The sequence below is a fragment of the Protopterus annectens genome, chromosome 3.part0 (assembly GCF_019279795.1).
Source record: "Protopterus annectens isolate FY-2018-M chromosome 3.part0, PAN1.0, whole genome shotgun sequence".
In the NCBI taxonomy this organism is placed as follows: Eukaryota; Metazoa; Chordata; order Ceratodontiformes; family Protopteridae; genus Protopterus; species Protopterus annectens.
The window spans coordinates 281,269,881-281,288,325 of NC_056731.1; the positions used below are offsets into that span (position 1 = coordinate 281,269,881).

Below are 18,445 nucleotides of genomic sequence, written 5' to 3' on the forward strand. Positions count from 1 at the left end.
ATGCAGGATACTACAGTTATTCCTCCTGGCTATAGCATCTTGAGACTGGACTATAACTCTAAGAAAGGAGGAGGGGTAGCTAATCTATATAAATCTGAATTACAAATCACTTCCATTGATTCTAAACCTCCCCTAACTAGCAACACTGAAATTTTTATCTCTAAATTTCAACTCAACAAATGTAAATTCATCTATATAATCTGTATTTACCTTCCCCCAGGCAACAATATCACTTCCTTAGAAGCTATCCTAAGTTGGCTGTCCACCACCTACCCACAAGAAACCATAATACTTGGTGACTTTAATATAAACTGGATGTCTTACACATCTGAACAGCCCTCTTCACACATCAACCTACATGGTTTTATACAAAACATTACAGTCCCCACTAGAACCAATAAACATAATAATAATAACAACAGCATCCTAGATTGGTTTTCCAATCGTATAAGGTAGGGACCCTTCAAGAAGATATAGGTGACCACTCACTCATCTTCTTAATCAGGTATAAGACTGATATGCCAAACCCAACCATATATAAGAAAATAAGATGTAATAAACATTTTAACACTGACAACTTTCAAAAAGAACTTGTAGCTTGCGACTGGTCACCCCTGAAACACCTTCCATTAGACAATGCCGTTAAATACTTTAACTCTAAATTTTTAACCATTCTAGACTACCATGCCCCAACTCGAATAGTAAGAACTAGGTCTAAACCAGCCCCTTGGCTCACCAAAATTACCAAACAAAAAATCCTCCATAGAAACAAACAATGGGCTACCTGGCATACAGCCAAAAATCTGGCAGATCAACTAATATTTAGACAACTAAGAAATGAAATCAAAAAAGCCATATTGTCAGATAAAAGAAACTATTACTGCCAACTCCAACAGACCAACCAAAACAAACCTCAAAAATTCTGGTCAGGTATAAACAAACTCCTGCACCCTGGTCACTCAATCACACCCACCCCCTCAGGCTCTAATCTCCTTAGCCCCAACCAAATTGCCAATTATTTTAACACTTTCTTCACAGACACCATTCAATCTTTGGCCAATCAGCTATCCACTAACACTGCATCTCCTTCTAATATTATCCCTAATAGTCCCCAGTATTTCAATTCAAGCCCGTTCCTACATCCTTTGCACCCTAATCAAAAAACTTAAACCCACCACCCTCTCTGCTGCTCTATTACCTGGAGAATACCTGCAAAAAGCAACCAATGCTATAGCCTACCCCATATCCATCCTCATTAACAGAACTATTTCTGAAGGAACTATTCCAACTATTTGGAAAATCTCACATGTTATCCCCCTGCATAAAGGTGGTAATTCCAAAGACTTTTCTAACTATAGGCCTATAGCCATATTATCCCCTCTGGCTAAAATCATGGAGAAATGCATTCATAAGCAACTATTAAAACCACCTCCTAGCAAACAACCTATTAGCTACCTGCCAACATGGATTCAGACCATTTCACAGTACCGCTTCTGCTCTTCTTTCCTTCACAGATGTCATTAATAAAAAACATAATAGTAACACTCTTTCCTCAGCCCTCTTCATTTATCTGTCAAAAGCCTTTGACATAGTCATCCACCAGCTACTCAAAGACATACTTGGCAACTTCTCACTGGATCCACTTGCTATTCAATGGTTCCAATCCTACCTATCTAAATAATAGGCAACAGGCTGTACTATGGGAAAGCAACTTGTCATCCCACTTACCAGTTGCCCTTGGAGTCCCTCAAGGCTCCCTATTGGGTCCTCTCCTCTTTTCTATTTTTACTAATGACCTACACACTGCTCTACCTCGAGCCACCTGTATCCAATATGCGGATGACTCTTCACTAATATGCTCAGCCTCCTCACTTTCACAACTGCATTCCGTAACCCAAGACACATTTAACACAGTAGAGAATTGGCTCCTTCAACGATGTCTCATCCTGAACCCAAAAAAAAACAAAAATGCTACTATTTACTCCCACCCGCAGAGCCCCCCACTACATTTCACACTCACATCTAGAAATGGTACAATCATATCTCCAGACTCTACTACAAAACTACTTGGAGTACTTATTGACAACCACCTCACCTATGAGCCACATATTAACAACATTATAAAAACAGTAAACAAAAAACTACGCTCCCTTTATAGGATCAAACCCTTTCTTACCCCACTAGCAAGGACCACTATTGCCCGGACCCACCTTATCTCAACCCTGTTATATGCTTCCCCAATCTATACCAAACTGTGCAAAAGCAATCTGAACAAACTGGCTAGCTCCTACAATAATATTGCCAGATTTGCAACTGGTTCTACCTGTAAGAACCCATCATTGTAACAGTCTTAATCAACTAGGGTGGTTAGAATTGCCAAATCCTATCCTATCAAACCAGCTTAACTATTGCCTATAAGATACTGTTCCATCCTACATCTACTCCAGTACTAACCAATCTAATCACCCCCTACAATAACCTGAAAACCCTGCGCTCTTCAAACAAGATAATGGTAAAGATATGTAAAACCAACAACCTGGCTGGAGATTCTTTATTCTCTAACACGGTGGGTAAAACATGGAACTCCCTCCCTACTGATCTTACCTCCCTACCTTCTACTTCCCTGTTTAAATCCAAGCTCAAACCATACCTTAAATCACACTGGCTATGCCCCTGTGCAAACCCAGACTAACTTCCTCCACTGTCTCTTGACCCTATTCTACTCACTCACACAAAACTAGCTATTCCTTTTCTATTGACATCTTTGTCTGTAAAACCATCTGAAAGTTCAAATAGTGCTCATTGTTACTTACACTGTTCTTGGTTGTATGTATATCCATACATGATTTGTTAGCTTAGAATACTTTTTCCTTACTCTTAAGCTAAAATGTATTTACTAGTATTCTCTTAGCTAAAATGTATTTACTAGTTAAATTTGTTAAATCTTAGTAATGTACTTATGTTATCGTGATCTTTTTTCTGGAATGTGGGGCTTTTCTCCCCGAGCCTCCACTGAAAATGGACATGTATCCAGTTGGACTAGCCCGGTCAACAAACGTAAAATAAAATAAAATAAATAAATTATATATATATATATATATATATATATATATATATATATGTGTGTGTGTGTGTGTGTATATATATATATATATACATATATATATGTATATATGTATATAGATATATATATATATATATATATATATATATATATGTATATATGTATATATATATATATATATATGTGTGTGTATATATATATATATATATATATATATATATATATATATATATATATTTATGTATATAATTAGCAAACTCAGTCTGGGGTATGTTAGGGGCTTGTGTTTTATGGGAAAACAGGAGCTTGAGAGGTTTTTGGTTACCACGAGCTTTAGTAATGGACGAGTCACATTCAAGGATTGGATCCAAACCCAACAGTTGAAGAAGAATGAAAACGGATAAGGCAGATGGAATGTTATTGTCAGTACATAACTTCTTATTAGATGACCTTTTCAATAAGGAGTTGCTTTCTTGAGCTGCCTTCCCAGGAAGACGTTAAAAAGTAATTGGAGGAGAAGGGGAAGTTACAGGCTTCCAGCCTTTAATTCCACCATCCCTTATTTCCCAAAATCAGTAGAAAGTGTCCAGCTAAAAGCGTCCTTTTTAGCACAAGGTGGTCAAATAGAGCATTTCAAACATATTTTGAATTTTGAGGTGAAACAAGCTTGTGGAGAAGTTCAAAGCTGTGCATGCCGCATAGTAGTGGAAGGGGAAGCAGGTCCCTCCTGCTCACTGCTGACTGTGCAGTCCTTGAGTGGGAGACTATCCTTCAGAGAAAATTAGTTTGACCTTACCTCACACCTGTAGGTAAGAGAAAGAATTACTACTTGTCATAAAATGTGCTATAGAAAGGTATTCTATTGCACTGAGAGTAACCCTAAACATAAGGGATACATACCTCCACATCATATTTGCCAAGAACACAGACAGTACCTCAGCTTTATGGTAAAGATAAACAGCACATCCTTGTCATTTTTAAGAGTAACATTTCACTAAATATCACATTTTCATTTTACTTACTATATAATCACCATCCCTGGCACACTTTTTATTTTGCCACTGATGTTTACTAGAACCATTGTAGAAGTCTGATTACATTATACTGTCAGACAACCATTGCATACATTTAACTTTCAGTAACTTGCTATGGTTAACCATATACATCCAAATATATCACAATAAACTATTCTATCTAATCTTTATCTCCACAAAAATTTAACATTTCTGCTTTAACAAAAACACGAGTCAGCTGTTTATAGTATAACTTGAGATCAGGTATTAAGTGTTAGCCATATTGTTTTATTGTTACTATGTTACAAGTTCATAGGTTCATACTAGGCTATCTGCCGTAGGGCATTTATAAGCCTAGCCAGAGTGTGTTTGGCTTTCGCCACCCATTTTAAATTAATTTTGCTATGCCCTTTTTCGAGGTTAGTATACTGTGCCTCTAACTAATAGTGACACAGAAGTGATACCCGGGGTAAACCTACGATCTCCCATCCTCTCATCAAGATTCCTCTTGAAGAGAGTCAATGAGGGACTCTCCCTAACCTGGACTGGGATTTTATTCCAGAGTGAAGGGAGCCTCTGGGTTATGAATCTGTCCCTCCAGCATGTCCTATTTATTTCAGTGCTGAGGTTCAAGTCTCTCGAGCGCGTAGCTCGATGGGATTTGGATTTTCTGAGGTGCAGCATGTTCATTAATTCCGGGTTGGACATGGCTTTATACATCAGGCACAGATCGCCTCTGAGCAGGCAGTATGCCACTGAGTAGAGCTGGCGTTTCTTTAACCGGGCAGCATATGGCATCTGTTTGAGCCCTTTGATCCTCTTGGTGAGGTACTTTTGGGGTCTTTCCAGTTCCTGCAGGTGTCTGGTAAGGTTCATCCCAAAAGGGGCATTGTACTCAATTATGGGCCTGATGAGGGATGAGTAAAGAGGCACGATGACCTCCCCTGATCTAAATGTGAATCCCTTCATGATTAGGAGGGCTATATAAAATGTTTTTCTAACCACTTTGGCCACGTGGTTGTCAAATGAGAGATTGCTATCAACTTGGGTCCCCAGGTCCCTAATTACTTCTTCTGTACGTAATGGATTACCACCTATGTGGTAATTTGTGGGCACTTTGTTTTTGCCAAAGGGGATGACTATACACTTTTTGGCGTTTAGCTTGAGGCCATGGCTCTGGCACCAGTTGTCTGTTTCTATGAGGCCCTTTTGGAGGATGCTTGTGTCGGCTGGAGAGTCTATTATGGCGCCCAGTTTGCAGTCATCTGCAAACTTGGTCAGCCACAATTCTTCCGTGTTGGCCTGTGCCTCCCAGAAATATATACAGAACAAGAGAGGTCCCAGGACTGAGCCTTGTGGGACGCCACTTGTAACTGGTTTGGAGTCTGACATGGCTCCAGCAATTCTAACCATGTGGGTTCTGTCCTTGAGCCAGTTTGCAACCCATCTAGTGACATAGGGGTTTATATTTAAACTGGTGAGCTTATCTATAATGCCCGAGTGGGGTATTGTATCGAAGGCTTTTGCGAGGTCCAGGTAGGCTGTGTGGCCCACCTTCCCCTCGTCAATGGCCTTGGTGACTGTTTCAAAGAAATCGACCAGGTTTAAGAGGCAGGATCTGCCCTTAACAAAGCCGAACTGGGTAGGATCCAGTGTCTGTACGTCCCCAGTATCTTTATTTATGAGGTCCATGATGATGATCCTTTCCATAGCTTTGCAGACCAAGCTAGTCAGGCTTATGGGGCGATAGTTTCCAGGATCCGTTGAGGCACCACCTTTGTGGAGAGGGACCACTGCTGCTGTATGCCACTCTTTGGGTACATATACTGTAGTAAGGCTGAGATTGAACAGTAGTTTTAGGTTTGGGTTTAGCTCTTCTTGGAGTTCATTTTAGGTTTGGGTTTAGCTCTTCTTGGAGTTCATTTAGCTCTTCTTAACAATTGGACCAGTGACATCATACCTTCTGTTACAGTCTACTTTCTTTAAGTAGTCTATATTTTATGTGACTTGTTCCATGTCCTTATCCACTTCAAGCTCATTTTCCATTACCGAATCCCATACTTTCCATTATAGAATCCCATACAGCACTTTTTTTAACCAGGGAGTTCCATTTCTGTTCTCTGTTTCGCAGTTCCATATTTTTAGTCTTTAAATATTATTTTTCACGCCTCTTACTGATGGTTTGTCTTTTATTTTTTGTTTTCTACATATAGCTTTCTTAGCTACTATCAGTACTAAATATAACAATGCTTTTACCTTTTTAGTGCATATTTTACACTAGTTCAACAAGATCATCACTATTTTCAGGTTCTATTCTCTTCCAAGTATTAGGCATACGATATTGTTCAGTTCATTTGTGTACTGAAACAACTTTATACACTTCCAAATGACATGTTCCCAAGAAGCTGTTCCTAAACTGTTACATCTCCAACATGGGCCTTCTATCTTTGCAAACATTGTTTCAAGTTTGTAAGAGGTATAAAAATATTTGTCAACATTTCCATGCAAAAAATTTAAATTTTCTTGATTTAGATGCGTGTGTGTGTGTGTGTGTATATATATATATATATATATATATATATATATATATATATATATATATGTAAAAGACATATTTTCCTCCATTGCTCATCTATAATATCTGTTTAATTGTTCACTCCATGCTGTTCAATTTTTGTGTTGTAGTGTTTTCTCATATCTAATATTGCCATATATGCTATACCTATAAAACCAAGAATAGGCAAGACACCACTCTGTCACAAAAAAAAATGAGTACAGTGAACAAGGCACAGTATAGCAAATGAATAAACAGAGACTGTTAAAAAATCCAAAGTCTTTAATCACACATTCATTAAGCGCTTTTGTCCATTCCTTATAGGACTTCTTCAGAATGAATATATTCTTGCATACAACCCAACCTTGTATAGCAAACTTAATTAGCACCAATTGCGCAAGCCCAATTATGTCATCAAAACTTTTTGAAGAAGCAATACACTTCACAAGTTAAAAAAACATCATTTAAAATTACTCAACCTCCCCTACAACATTGTAGGTTCTTTGTTCTTTCTTTTCCAAATGCTCATTATATTATCTTCTTTTACTTTCTTGTGTGTGTATGCATGCGTGTGTGTGTGTGTGTGTGTGTGTGTGTGTGTGTGTGTGTGTGTGTGTGTGTGTGTGTGTGTGTGTGTGTGTGTGTGTGTGTGTGTGTGTGCGTGTGTGCGTGTGTGTGTGTATATATATATATATATATATATATATATATATATATATATATATATCTCTAAAAACTTCTTTTCAAGCAAAGACCTGCTTAATAGCCTTATATATTCGATTGTATATAATGATGTTCCATTCCTAAATTTGCCCAGAACGCCATGTACCATCCTGTAGTTGTGTCCTCGGCACTGTGACTGTCATATGTTTCCATATGGGCATGTATTCTGAATCCTGAATCAAATATATTAACCTAAGGTGTTTGGCTTTATAGTATGCCTCCAAATCATGTAGTCCCTTTTTTCAGTGTGAATTGTTCCCATTTGTTATCCTAAATATTTTTTTTACCTTGATTGATATGTCTGCAATATTAGTATCTATTTATAATGTTATCTCTTGGGTTTTAATACCAGCCCTTGACTGTGGCTTACTGCTTGTTTTTATTCATGACTTTTTAGTATTTGTCTTTTAATTAACAGTGCTTGGATTTGGGTGCCATAGTATATTGAATGTGAATTTGAAAATGATACGAAATAAGATGTGTACTTTTTCAGTATGGCAAGATAGACCTTAGAAACAAACCTTCCTTAATGCTAGAAGTAATTTCAGGGTTAATATTAAATCACACCATTCATCTATTAGTTTTCTATCCTAGGCCCCAGAGTACATGGGATAGGAGATTGCAGATGATGAACATACATAGTCATTTAAGCTATTACATTGAGAAGACCAGGGAATTTAAGCAAACCTATAAGCTCTTTGTCATCTTTATGTGAAGTAATTAAGGCTGGACGGTGTCTAACCAAACCTTTTGTAAATGGTTGGTGAACTTCATTGACTAGCTACCATGCTGAAGCACTAGGACAGTTATGAAAACATTCTGTAAGACTATCTGCTACCAAGGCACTCTTACTCAAAACCATATCGGCCCAAAGTGTTTGTGAGGCCACTACCTGGGCCACACTGTCCTCTTTCTCTGGACATTGAAGATTGGACACACAGCCCTGGAGCAGGGTGAGGTTCATGACTGCAGGATTTGTTGCAGCCTCATTCTCTGTTATTGGGCACTCTACCCAATAGAAAAAAACCTGCTTTTAGTACTCTTTCCATGTACAAGGAGTTGTACGACAACAGTGGTCCTTAGGATGAGCATAGTACATTTGAGTATATACACCACATCAGTAGGTGTTGAGTAATAGGATCACTTTTATTGTATATGATTCCAGTGGTCATCTTCTTGTCCTAGAGATCTTCTGTTTTTGAGACTTATTCCAGTAGTTCTTCAGCTTTTAAGGGAGAAGGGTATAGGTGGCCTTTCAGCAATTTTTAGAGCATCTGGGGTTATGTGATTGGTTAGAGTGAACCTGTTTGTCACCACAGAACTTTTGAGGCACACTTTCCTGTGAGTTCCTACTCTAAAAAGAACAGGAGATAGCACAGGCTGCTGTCCCTTTTCTTCTTGCTCTTTGTAGGGAGGAGACTTCTGATAGCTCTGCAAGTCAAACCTGAAGAACAAATGTTTGCCTGTAGTTGTTTCCCTTACAGATCTAAACTGCATCAGTAATCCTGGTGTTCCATCCTTTACTGTTACAGTCTCTTTGTGTAGTTCTGCTATACTGATCCCTAATCTTTATATGCAAACTGTACCATGTAAAACAAAAAAAAGAACGCACTATAATTCTGTTTACAGATTAACATCTATGACTTCAATATTCTGTTTGCAGGAAGCAGAACGAATGTGTGCAGAAACAGATGCTGAAGATGAGCCTACTCCATATGGAAGAACCGTCATCAAAATTCCAGTGAAGAACCAAAGGTACAGCTTCAACTGTAGAGAGTATAACAAGGGTTTTTACACTGCTAATGTAGATGGAAACACAGGATATCTTAAACCGAATCGTTTTGGTTCTCTGCTTTTCAGCACAAACATGTTGCAGGGTACTTAAAGTAGTAGTGTGTCATGAAGTCAGATTATGGCTACATTATCTAGCTGTTTCTTCTGAGATGTTTGTTTATATCTGCTGTGCAGGTTATGTATCACCTATCATATTTATCTTCACTTGTATGTGTTTAAAATACTGATATTTGTTTTATTAGCTGGCCATAGCAGAAACAGAAAACATATTGACACCAGCACTGAGAAAAAAAGACAAATTGAGAAAGTTGTCAAATTTTTAGTTGCCTTGTGAGAAGCAGTGTATGATGATCTGTCAGTAACTACTGCTTTTCAGCCTGAGAACCATTCAGTACCCTGAAAGTTGGATGATAACAGAGAAAAGCAGAGAGAGGATGAGAGAGAAATTTGCCAAGAAACCATGTCCAAAAAATATTTTGTCATCCTTAAGAAAGAAGTAGTTTTCCTTTGGAAGGTAACAGTACATCATAACATTTCAGTTTTACCGTATCTGTTTCTTCAACCTTATCTGTATGAAAGTCTCTGCTAGTTTTGTGGCAACATTCACTGGAATCTTGCCAAGTACATGGGGCACAGTCACACAGATTACAAACATTTTTGGAGCCCTCTTCATATCTCCTTGTCACTTTCAGTGCTTTACACCCTGTGTCTGCACTGGAATGTAGTGGCCCCCTCTTATGCTGTTGTATTAGTTGTTCTTCACATATCTTCAATTAGACATTGTAATTGTGTTAAGCAATTTCAAAACCTTCAAACCACTTTTCTGTGTTTATGACTTTTTTATTTTTAAACTCCATTTTTTCTTAAAAATGAATAACAAAAAGTTGTAGGGGAAAAAAACAGGACAAAAATGTTAAAGTTGTTAAACTCAGCCAGTGTAAGATTACAAAAGAGGAAGTAAAGTTGAAAGAAATGTAAACCTTCCAGTTGTAACGTATTTTTATGAGGCAAGTTCTGTTTTTCATATTTCTCAAATACAGACACAGACAATTATTTTCTAAAGTACTCCTCACTTTCTTCACTGCTACTAAATGATAGCACCCTTGGCAGCACCTTTGTTGGTACCTGCATTGGTATCCAGTGAGATCCTACTGGATCAAGGAGTAAGTTTGTTCTTTCACAGGTCTAATGTCAATGTAATATTAGAGCACAGAAATACAAATGTTCACAGTTGCCTTTGAGGAAAAGAAGACCTTTCCTTGCTGGATATAGTGATGTTGAAGATATTTATATAAGGCAAAGCCATTATTTTTATGTCAGGATTTTGATAGCCAATAATTTTTGTCTCAGTCCTCAAGATCTCTATCAGAATGCATTTCTTTTATGAATACCTTAGAATTATATGGGGTAATTTTTAATTTGACGTATGCAGAATTCCTCTTCAGTTGAAAAGAGAAACGGGATGTAAAGTGGATGGTGGCTTTTCTTTATTATATCTTTAAAGATATATAAAAACAAGTAGTATTGTAAGACACATGTTCCTACTCCCAAGAATGTTAATGGGATCTATTGACGCTCTTGAATTGACAGAATTTATGTAACTTTACACAAGGTGAACTCTGCTACTTTTTCTTTAACTGAATTTAATCAGGATGGAAAAGCTGTGCTTCTGACAGCTTCCTCATTTGATGAGGATTCAAAGCCACTAGATAAACACAGGAAGAATTCACAGTTCTTGTATTGTAGCTATAATAGTACTTAATTGTTTAGACCATGTGGAACTGGGTCTATATCACTTCATCGAACGGTCAGTTCAACGAAAGGCATTTCATTTGAAATGCCGTTCATCAAATTCCCCTTGTGGGGAGCTGTGCCCTTGCTTGCTAATTATATATACCAGCACCAAGATTGCACTACAGTGGGAAAAGGGCAAATTTCCCGATCGTTACTGTATCATGATCTCATTATGACCATTTCGAAGAATGGCATGTTCGATGCAGTTGCACTGAAAATGTCGTTTAATGAAATGATTTTTCACTGAACTGATAGGGACCTGTGGAACCATATAAAAACTCCAATTTAGAGCAGATTTATGTTAATTTGTATATCTGGTAATGTTCTTGCTTGTTTATCCTCCAGGGAATCATATAAAAGCTCCATTTTAGAGCAGATTCACAACAACGTATAGTTATTTCCTTGTAGTAGTAATTCTGCTAGTAGAATAGAAACATTAACATGCTTATCACAATGTTGATAAGATGTGGAGGACTGCTGTGTCAAGATTTGTCTTGGGTTCATAGGTATATACTAGGCTAACAACTGCCTGAGCCTTTATAAGCCTAGCTGTGCAATCCAACACTATATATCATGAGCTTTTTTATGTTAGGAAGTTCCTAGAGGTTATGTAGGGGGATGTTAGGGTATTACTGTCTGCCACTGTCTGTCAGAGAGATGGGGGCCAGACCTGGGGTGAATTTCCAATTTACCATCCATTGGTCAAGGTTATGCATAAATAGGGTTAGGGATAGACTCTGCTTCACGTGGATGGGAAGCCTGTTCCAGAACATGGGAATTCTCTGAAACACATATCTGTCTTGCTAACATGTCTTTATATCACAAGTAAAATTTAAATCCTTGGATCTAGTAGTTCTGATGCTGTTCCTTTTGCCGATGTGTAAAAGGTCCATCAGAGCTGGATCTGAGGATGCCTTGTACGCCAGGCATAGATCGCTTCTCAGTAACCTGTAAGAGACAATGTGTAGAAGTACGGCTTTAAGGCAGTTCATATAGGACAGTATGTGTATAACCTGGATTCTTGTGGTAAGGAACCTCTGTGGGCATTTCATGTGCTGCATATGTCTGGTCAGGTACATGCTGAAGGGGGCATTATACTCAATGTTGGGTATGATAAGGGCCAAATAAAGTGGCACTGTCACTTCCTTGGACCTGGATGCCATGCCCTTACTTATAAGTTGGGTGACATAAAACAGTTTTTCTTATTACCTTGGTAACATGTTGGTCAAAGGTCACATTACTGTCTGTATATGTTCCCAGATCCCTGACTACCAGGTCAGCCCTTAGAGGTATCTTATCGATGAAGTAATTTGCCTGAGTTGGCAGTTTTCCCAAAGGCACTGTAATGCATTTCTTGGCATTGAGTTTTAGTCCTTGACTTTGACATCAGTTATTTTTCTGTGTTAGATCCCCCCATAACTCAAACATCTTACAAGATGGAATCTATGATAGCTCCCTATTTGCAGTCATCTGCGCACTTGGTCAATGAAAGGCCCTTGGCATTAGCTTTTAACTCCAGGAAGAAGATGCCAAATAGGAGCAGTCCCAGTATGAAACTCTGAGCTATGTTGCTGGTGACTGGTCATTTAGTTGTGGTGGTATCGACACTCCTGTCTGTGATTCAGCTGGTAGCCCAGCAAGTTATTTAGGGGTTTATTCCCAGTTTGATGAGCTTGTCAACTATATTCTCATTTGGTGTTATGTTGAATGCCTTAGCCAGGTCTAAGTAGGGGAGATGCGCCATCTTCCCCTCATCTGTTGTCTTAAGGAAGTCCACCAGGTTTATTAAAGTTGGGTCCAGTGTCTGAAAGTTGCCTATATCTTTGTTGGTCATTTTTATGATAGTTCATTGGATGGCATTGCATATTAGACTAAGCAGAGTAATAGGTCTGTAGTTTCCAGGGTCAATTGATGGTCCACCCTTGTGAAGTGGAATAACTGTTACAGCCTTCCATTCTTGTGGTAAAAAGCTTGTTTTGAGGCTGTAGTTGAAAAGTGACTCAGGTGGTCTTGATAGATCATGTTTCAAGCTATTTAGGAGACAACTCGGGATGTTGTCAAGCTCCTCTGTGGCTGTCTTTTTGGCCTTCGCTAACACCACTAGGACCTGCTCCCTGTTTATAGTTGGGAGGGGTATACTAGTCGGCATTTCATGGGGGGAGGTGGGGGCGAAATTTGTCAGCCAGCAAATTCACTATGCCACTCTACTCAATGAAGGTAGCACAGCTGACCACCAGTTTGGCACATTGATTTGTGTTGCCTTTGAGGTTTTGGACATAGCTGTAGAAGGACTTGTGTTTGTCATTAAGCTGCAAGGCTATCTTGACCTCATAATTGGCCTTGTTGGACTTATTAGTTTTCTGTTTACTTTAATTAGAGTGCTGCTATCAATGCAAGAGTTGCTCTTCCTGATTTAGCCAGGTTAGGATTCCACTAGTGTGGTTTGTTTATAGAGTTTATTTTGGACTGGCTTCTGCTAGAGCAACCTCTATGCAGCCATTTGCATGGTGGTACAAGATCTCTGTGAACAATTTTGTATAGGTTGTTGTTAACTCTGGGTTGGGAGAGGCACTGAATTTTAACAAACTATCGCTTTATAGGATGCAGTTTGCTTTGCAATAGATCCTGACTGTTACAGAGTTTGTTGCATTTACCGAATTGATTTTTATTTTGAAGGAGACAGCTTTCTGGTTCAATCTCACCAGTGAGGACATGAAAGGCGGGGTGCAATGCTCGTACCAGTTCCATTACGTTTGAACCTCTTGTGGGTGTGCGAAGTATGTGGTCAAGGGTATTTGTGTTAAACTCCAGGAGACATTGTGCCTGCGAGTGCGAGGCAGTGTATGTTTCCCAGTCTATAGAGGGATGGTTAGTCTCCCCTGGATAAGGTATTTGGTTTAACGGTGAGTGTTTCCAGTAGGTCTGGGTACAAGCTGTGGGATTTAGAGAGTTAGAGAAAGCTTGCATTGCTTACAAGTGAATCCTATATGTTCAAGATATTGGAGTAAATTTGTGATACAATAATTTTTATTTGTTCAACTGGTATACTGTATTATTTTAGAAAACAAATGTAAAGTTAGTTCTTCCTTTAAAGAATTGTATCTACCTCACCATCCACATTATCAAGTGAGTTAGATTCCCAATAAAATATAATGTTATAGCCGAAGAGTTTGTACTAAGCAGGTTCACCAACAAAATGAGTATAAATAGAAGCGTTTAAGTCACATGAAAAGGAAAACAACTGAAGACTTCCTATACTCTGTTTTCCAGAAACCACAGGAAATATGTTTCACAGTCTTCTTTCTGCTTGGCACTAGTTTACTACAGAGGATTTTGTAGACAGTTCAGCAAAGTTAAATAATAGTTGTTGAAACACTAGAAATGCATGTTCCCTAAACAACCCCTTAGTAAGAACATTTAAAAAAAACAAATTGGTTGACTACTCTTTAGAAAGCAATTCACAGAACAGTATTTTTATATCAAAGAACTCAGTACTGTTATTCCCAATTGTTCCTAGTACCATAAAAGGACAAGAACTCGAGAACAGTTATAGATTTGACAGATGTGCACAAGTTCACAAATACAAAATGGTTCAGTGTGGTGCATCTGAAGACTTTACTTAATTTCATAAAATGCTAGACAGATTACCCATGAGATGCAGCTGGGGAGCTAGAGGTTGCAGTGTCCTCCCTGGATGTAGCCTTCTGAAAGGCTTTCTAAGTCACTTTATGTCCTGGGGGTGCCCCCTTTGCAGAGCTTTGGAGAAGGCTGTGCAGAATAAAACTTGGTAGCCTTAAAAAAGGCTGTGCGTCCTAATGATAGCCTAGAATAAAGGCTTTAGGCTGGAGTGCTTGTAGTAGCCTTTAGAAAGGCTTTGGTGAGCCCTTGAACAAGAGTTCAACTGCTGAGAATTGAGTGTCTGTCTTTTCTGTTCCTCGTTTGATTTGTTTGTCATTGCTGTTTTGATTTGGAACTTTTCATCCTCACAGACGAGCCAACCACCCACAGGAGCTGGTGCACACAGTCACACTGAGTGCCCGCACTGTGATTTTGGTCCTGAACACCTATTACCTTCAGGACCCTTCTTCAAAGCCTTTATAAAGGCTCACGAAAGCCTTTATAAAGGCTAGCCAAAAACCTTTTTAAAAGCCTTTTTAAAGACTCTACTTAGCCTTGTCAAATGCTCTCCAAAGCCTTTTTAAAGGCTCACCAAATCCTGTTCAAGGGCTCACTGAAGCCTTTCTAAAGGCTACTACAAGCACTCCAGCCTAAAGCCTTTATCTAGGCTATCATTAGGGTGCACAGCCTTTCTTAAGGCTACCAAGTTTTATTCTGCACAGCCTTCTCCAAAGCTCTGTAAAGGGGGCACCCCCAGGACATAAAGTGACTTAGAAAGCCTTTCTCAAGGCTACATCCAGGGAGGACACTGCACCCTCTAGCTCCCCCTCTAGCTGCATCTCAGGGGTAATCTGTCAAGGAGATCTTTACTCTTTACCATCCAAGCTACCTCACTTGGCTTTGTACTTTCATAAAATGTTATATGGTAAAGCAGAATGTGGAATCTGTTTGTATTCACACTTCAGTTAAGACCATCTCACAAAAAGAAAAAAGAAAAACTCTGGTTCCAAGTAGCATAGCACCATTATCAGTTTTCATCTCTGCTGTTGGATTCCCCACAACTTAGTGATCCTAGATGTTTAACTCCAGTAAAAAACACCAAACACAGAAAAACAGTAAAAAAACAACCGGCCAGTAAATACAATACTTCTTTATTGTAAAATTTCTGTCTCTTAAAATAATATTTCAAGTACAACTTTCTGCTAAATTTAAAAACATCACGTTTAATATCATGTATACGTGGCAGCACCATAGGTATAAATTTCAAGCCAGGGTTCAAGACCGCAAACCCACAGTCAGAAAATACATGTCCTGAAAGATTAACCACATAACTGTCACTAGGAGAAGGTAATGAGTTACCATTTACCTCTTTTGTAACCCCTCTGTGGATAGGGGTCCCTCTGAAACTGTCCTGGTTGTTCACATTGACGTTTTCTTCCTTGTTTTCCTCCTCTGTAGTTGTTGAAGTCAGTCCGAAAGGTCTGCCGATGATGTTTCAGCTGCTGGGCTAAAGATAAAGCTGGATATTCTTCCATATTCTCAGGTTCCTCATCAAAGGAAGTGTAGTGGCCATCCGATGCTGAGAAGGAGGAATTGTACGGTTGATTACCATCATCCTCCCTTTGAAACCTCATGTGATTACGTGCTTTCTTCTGATTCGCCCTAGAAATAAAGGCTTTGCCATTCTCATAACCACAAAGGTCACGGAGCAATTTCCTTTTCTTTCTTTCTTTCCACTAATTCCTTCTCATAATCTTTAAGTTTTAAGTTGATATCAGTTAAAAAAACATCAAGTACTTGAGCATGTGTTCCAGAAGACAGGGTTATTATACATTTTTAATTTGATCTCTCAATTCCCATTGCTTAACCCTGTCTTAATATTAACCCACTCTAATGTACATTTGTGTGCTGCAGCAACCCAATGTTTGTGGAACTGGACATCCACTGCATTTTGTAAGTAAAAAAAGAAGAGTGAGGTCTTTAAAAACTCTTAACCCCCTCGGGGTAATGTCCAGATCTATATATTTTTGTGAACCGGACAAATTGAAGAAAGTAGCAGTCTCCTTCCATATACACTTCCAATTGTTCAAAAAGAGACTTACTTTCTTCAGTTAACGATGAAGGTAACTTCCGACCCACATTATTGAATGGGTTATGGCAATGCTTCTTCCTCTCTTCTTCCCATCTTTCCCAGTACATGTAGTCTGAACATTACTGGCCATATTATTTTAATGTAAATTACGCTCTGGAGAATTGGTTAAAAAACTGTCTAAAGACATCCGTGATCTATCTCCAGTGGTATCACGAAAAACACGCAGCAAGTTGTATTGTGGATCACTAGCAATGTAGAAAAACAATAAAAACCACCAAACAAAGAAAAACAGTAAAAATACAACCGGCCAGTAAATCCAAAATCTCTGTCTCTTAAAATAATATTTCAAGTGCAACTTTTTGCTAAATTTAAAAACATCACGTTTAATATCATGTATACGTGGCAACACTGTAAAGATTAACCACATAACTGTCACTAGAAGGGGGTAATGAGTTACTATTTACCTCTTTTGTAACCTTTCTAAAGGCTGCTACAAGCACTCCAGCCTAAAGCCTTTATCTAGGCTATCATTAGGACGCACAGCCTTTCTTAAGGCTACCAAGTTTTATTCTGCACAGCCTTCTCCAAAGCTCTACAAAGGGGGCACCCCCAGGACATAAAGTGACTTAGAAAGCCTTTCTCAAGGCTAAATCCAGGGAGGACACTGCACCCTCTAGCTGCATCTCAGGGGTAATCTGTCTAGCATTTTTTCTGAAGGGGTTCTTTACCCTTCACCATCCAAGCTACCTCACTTGGCTTCGTACTTTCATAAAATTGAAATTTTATATGGTAAAGTAAGATATGGAATCTGCTTGTATTCACACTTCAGTTAAGACCATCTCACAAAAAGAAAAAAGAAAAACTCTGGTTCCAAGTAGCATAGCACCATTATCAGTTTTCATCTCTGCTGTTGGATTCCCCACAACTTAGTGATCCTAGATGTTTAACTCCAGTGTTTGCATCCCACAGAAAATAAAACATTTCCTTTTTTTGTTGTGGTAAGTGTTGATTACACAGATGAGAATCTTTACATAAAACAAATATTTTTTTTTCAGTCTCTGTGAATAATAGTAAATTAAAAAGATTGTTCTGAATGCTCTCAATATCAACAAGTTTTTTAGTGACAGTCATAGATTCTCCTGCATTAAACATTTCTGTAATGATTTGTTCAGTCCTGACTGACTGTCCAGAAACAGTCTATCATGGCAAGACCATTTCTGAAAGCTTTAAAGTCAGCCTGCTTTTGCAGTCTTTTGACAACTTCCTGCAAGACTTCATATGAGGAAAGTTCAGTGACTCCTCAGAAATCTGAAATCAAGCTAAGCATCCACTAGATGATATACTTCCTGTCCTTCAGTAATAAATTACTGAGTCGAACAGACATGGCAGACATATCAATCTGAATGATAGTTCTCACTCACTGAAACCAAAAGTTATTACAGATCATGCTTTAACTATGTCAGGAAGTTAGGAATTAACACACAGCAATATTGAGAGCTAGTTCACAATAGTACTGCCCACTCTGACATAAAGAAATTGGCTAATATCCTAGGTGACAAATTTAGTGCACGTTTTAATTTACCCACCATTATAACAGATCTGTAAATCCCATGGTCCCACCTGCCCCTGTAATTAATATGGAACAAATCCTCTCAGCCATCTCAAAAACTGAGAGCACCTTATCCATCAATTCTGATAACATACCAGGTTGTCTGATTATCAGCACCACATATAAATTGTCTGTACCCCAAGCTACCTTTTTAGTCTAAGCATCTACTCTGGTTACTTTACCA

General features: G+C 38.6%; 1 protein-coding gene across 1 annotated transcript in view; it reads left to right on the plus strand.

Moving 5' to 3' along the window:
- The window catches only part of SLC4A7 (solute carrier family 4 member 7), a 1,497,737-nt gene that overhangs the window by 1,427,452 nt on the left and 51,840 nt on the right, over window positions 1-18,445 (plus strand). Inside the window, exon 24 of the mRNA XM_044064760.1 lies at window positions 9,018-9,109. Coding sequence (XP_043920695.1) covers window positions 9,018-9,109 — 92 coding nt within the window. The remainder of the gene's footprint in view (window positions 1-9,017; window positions 9,110-18,445) is intronic.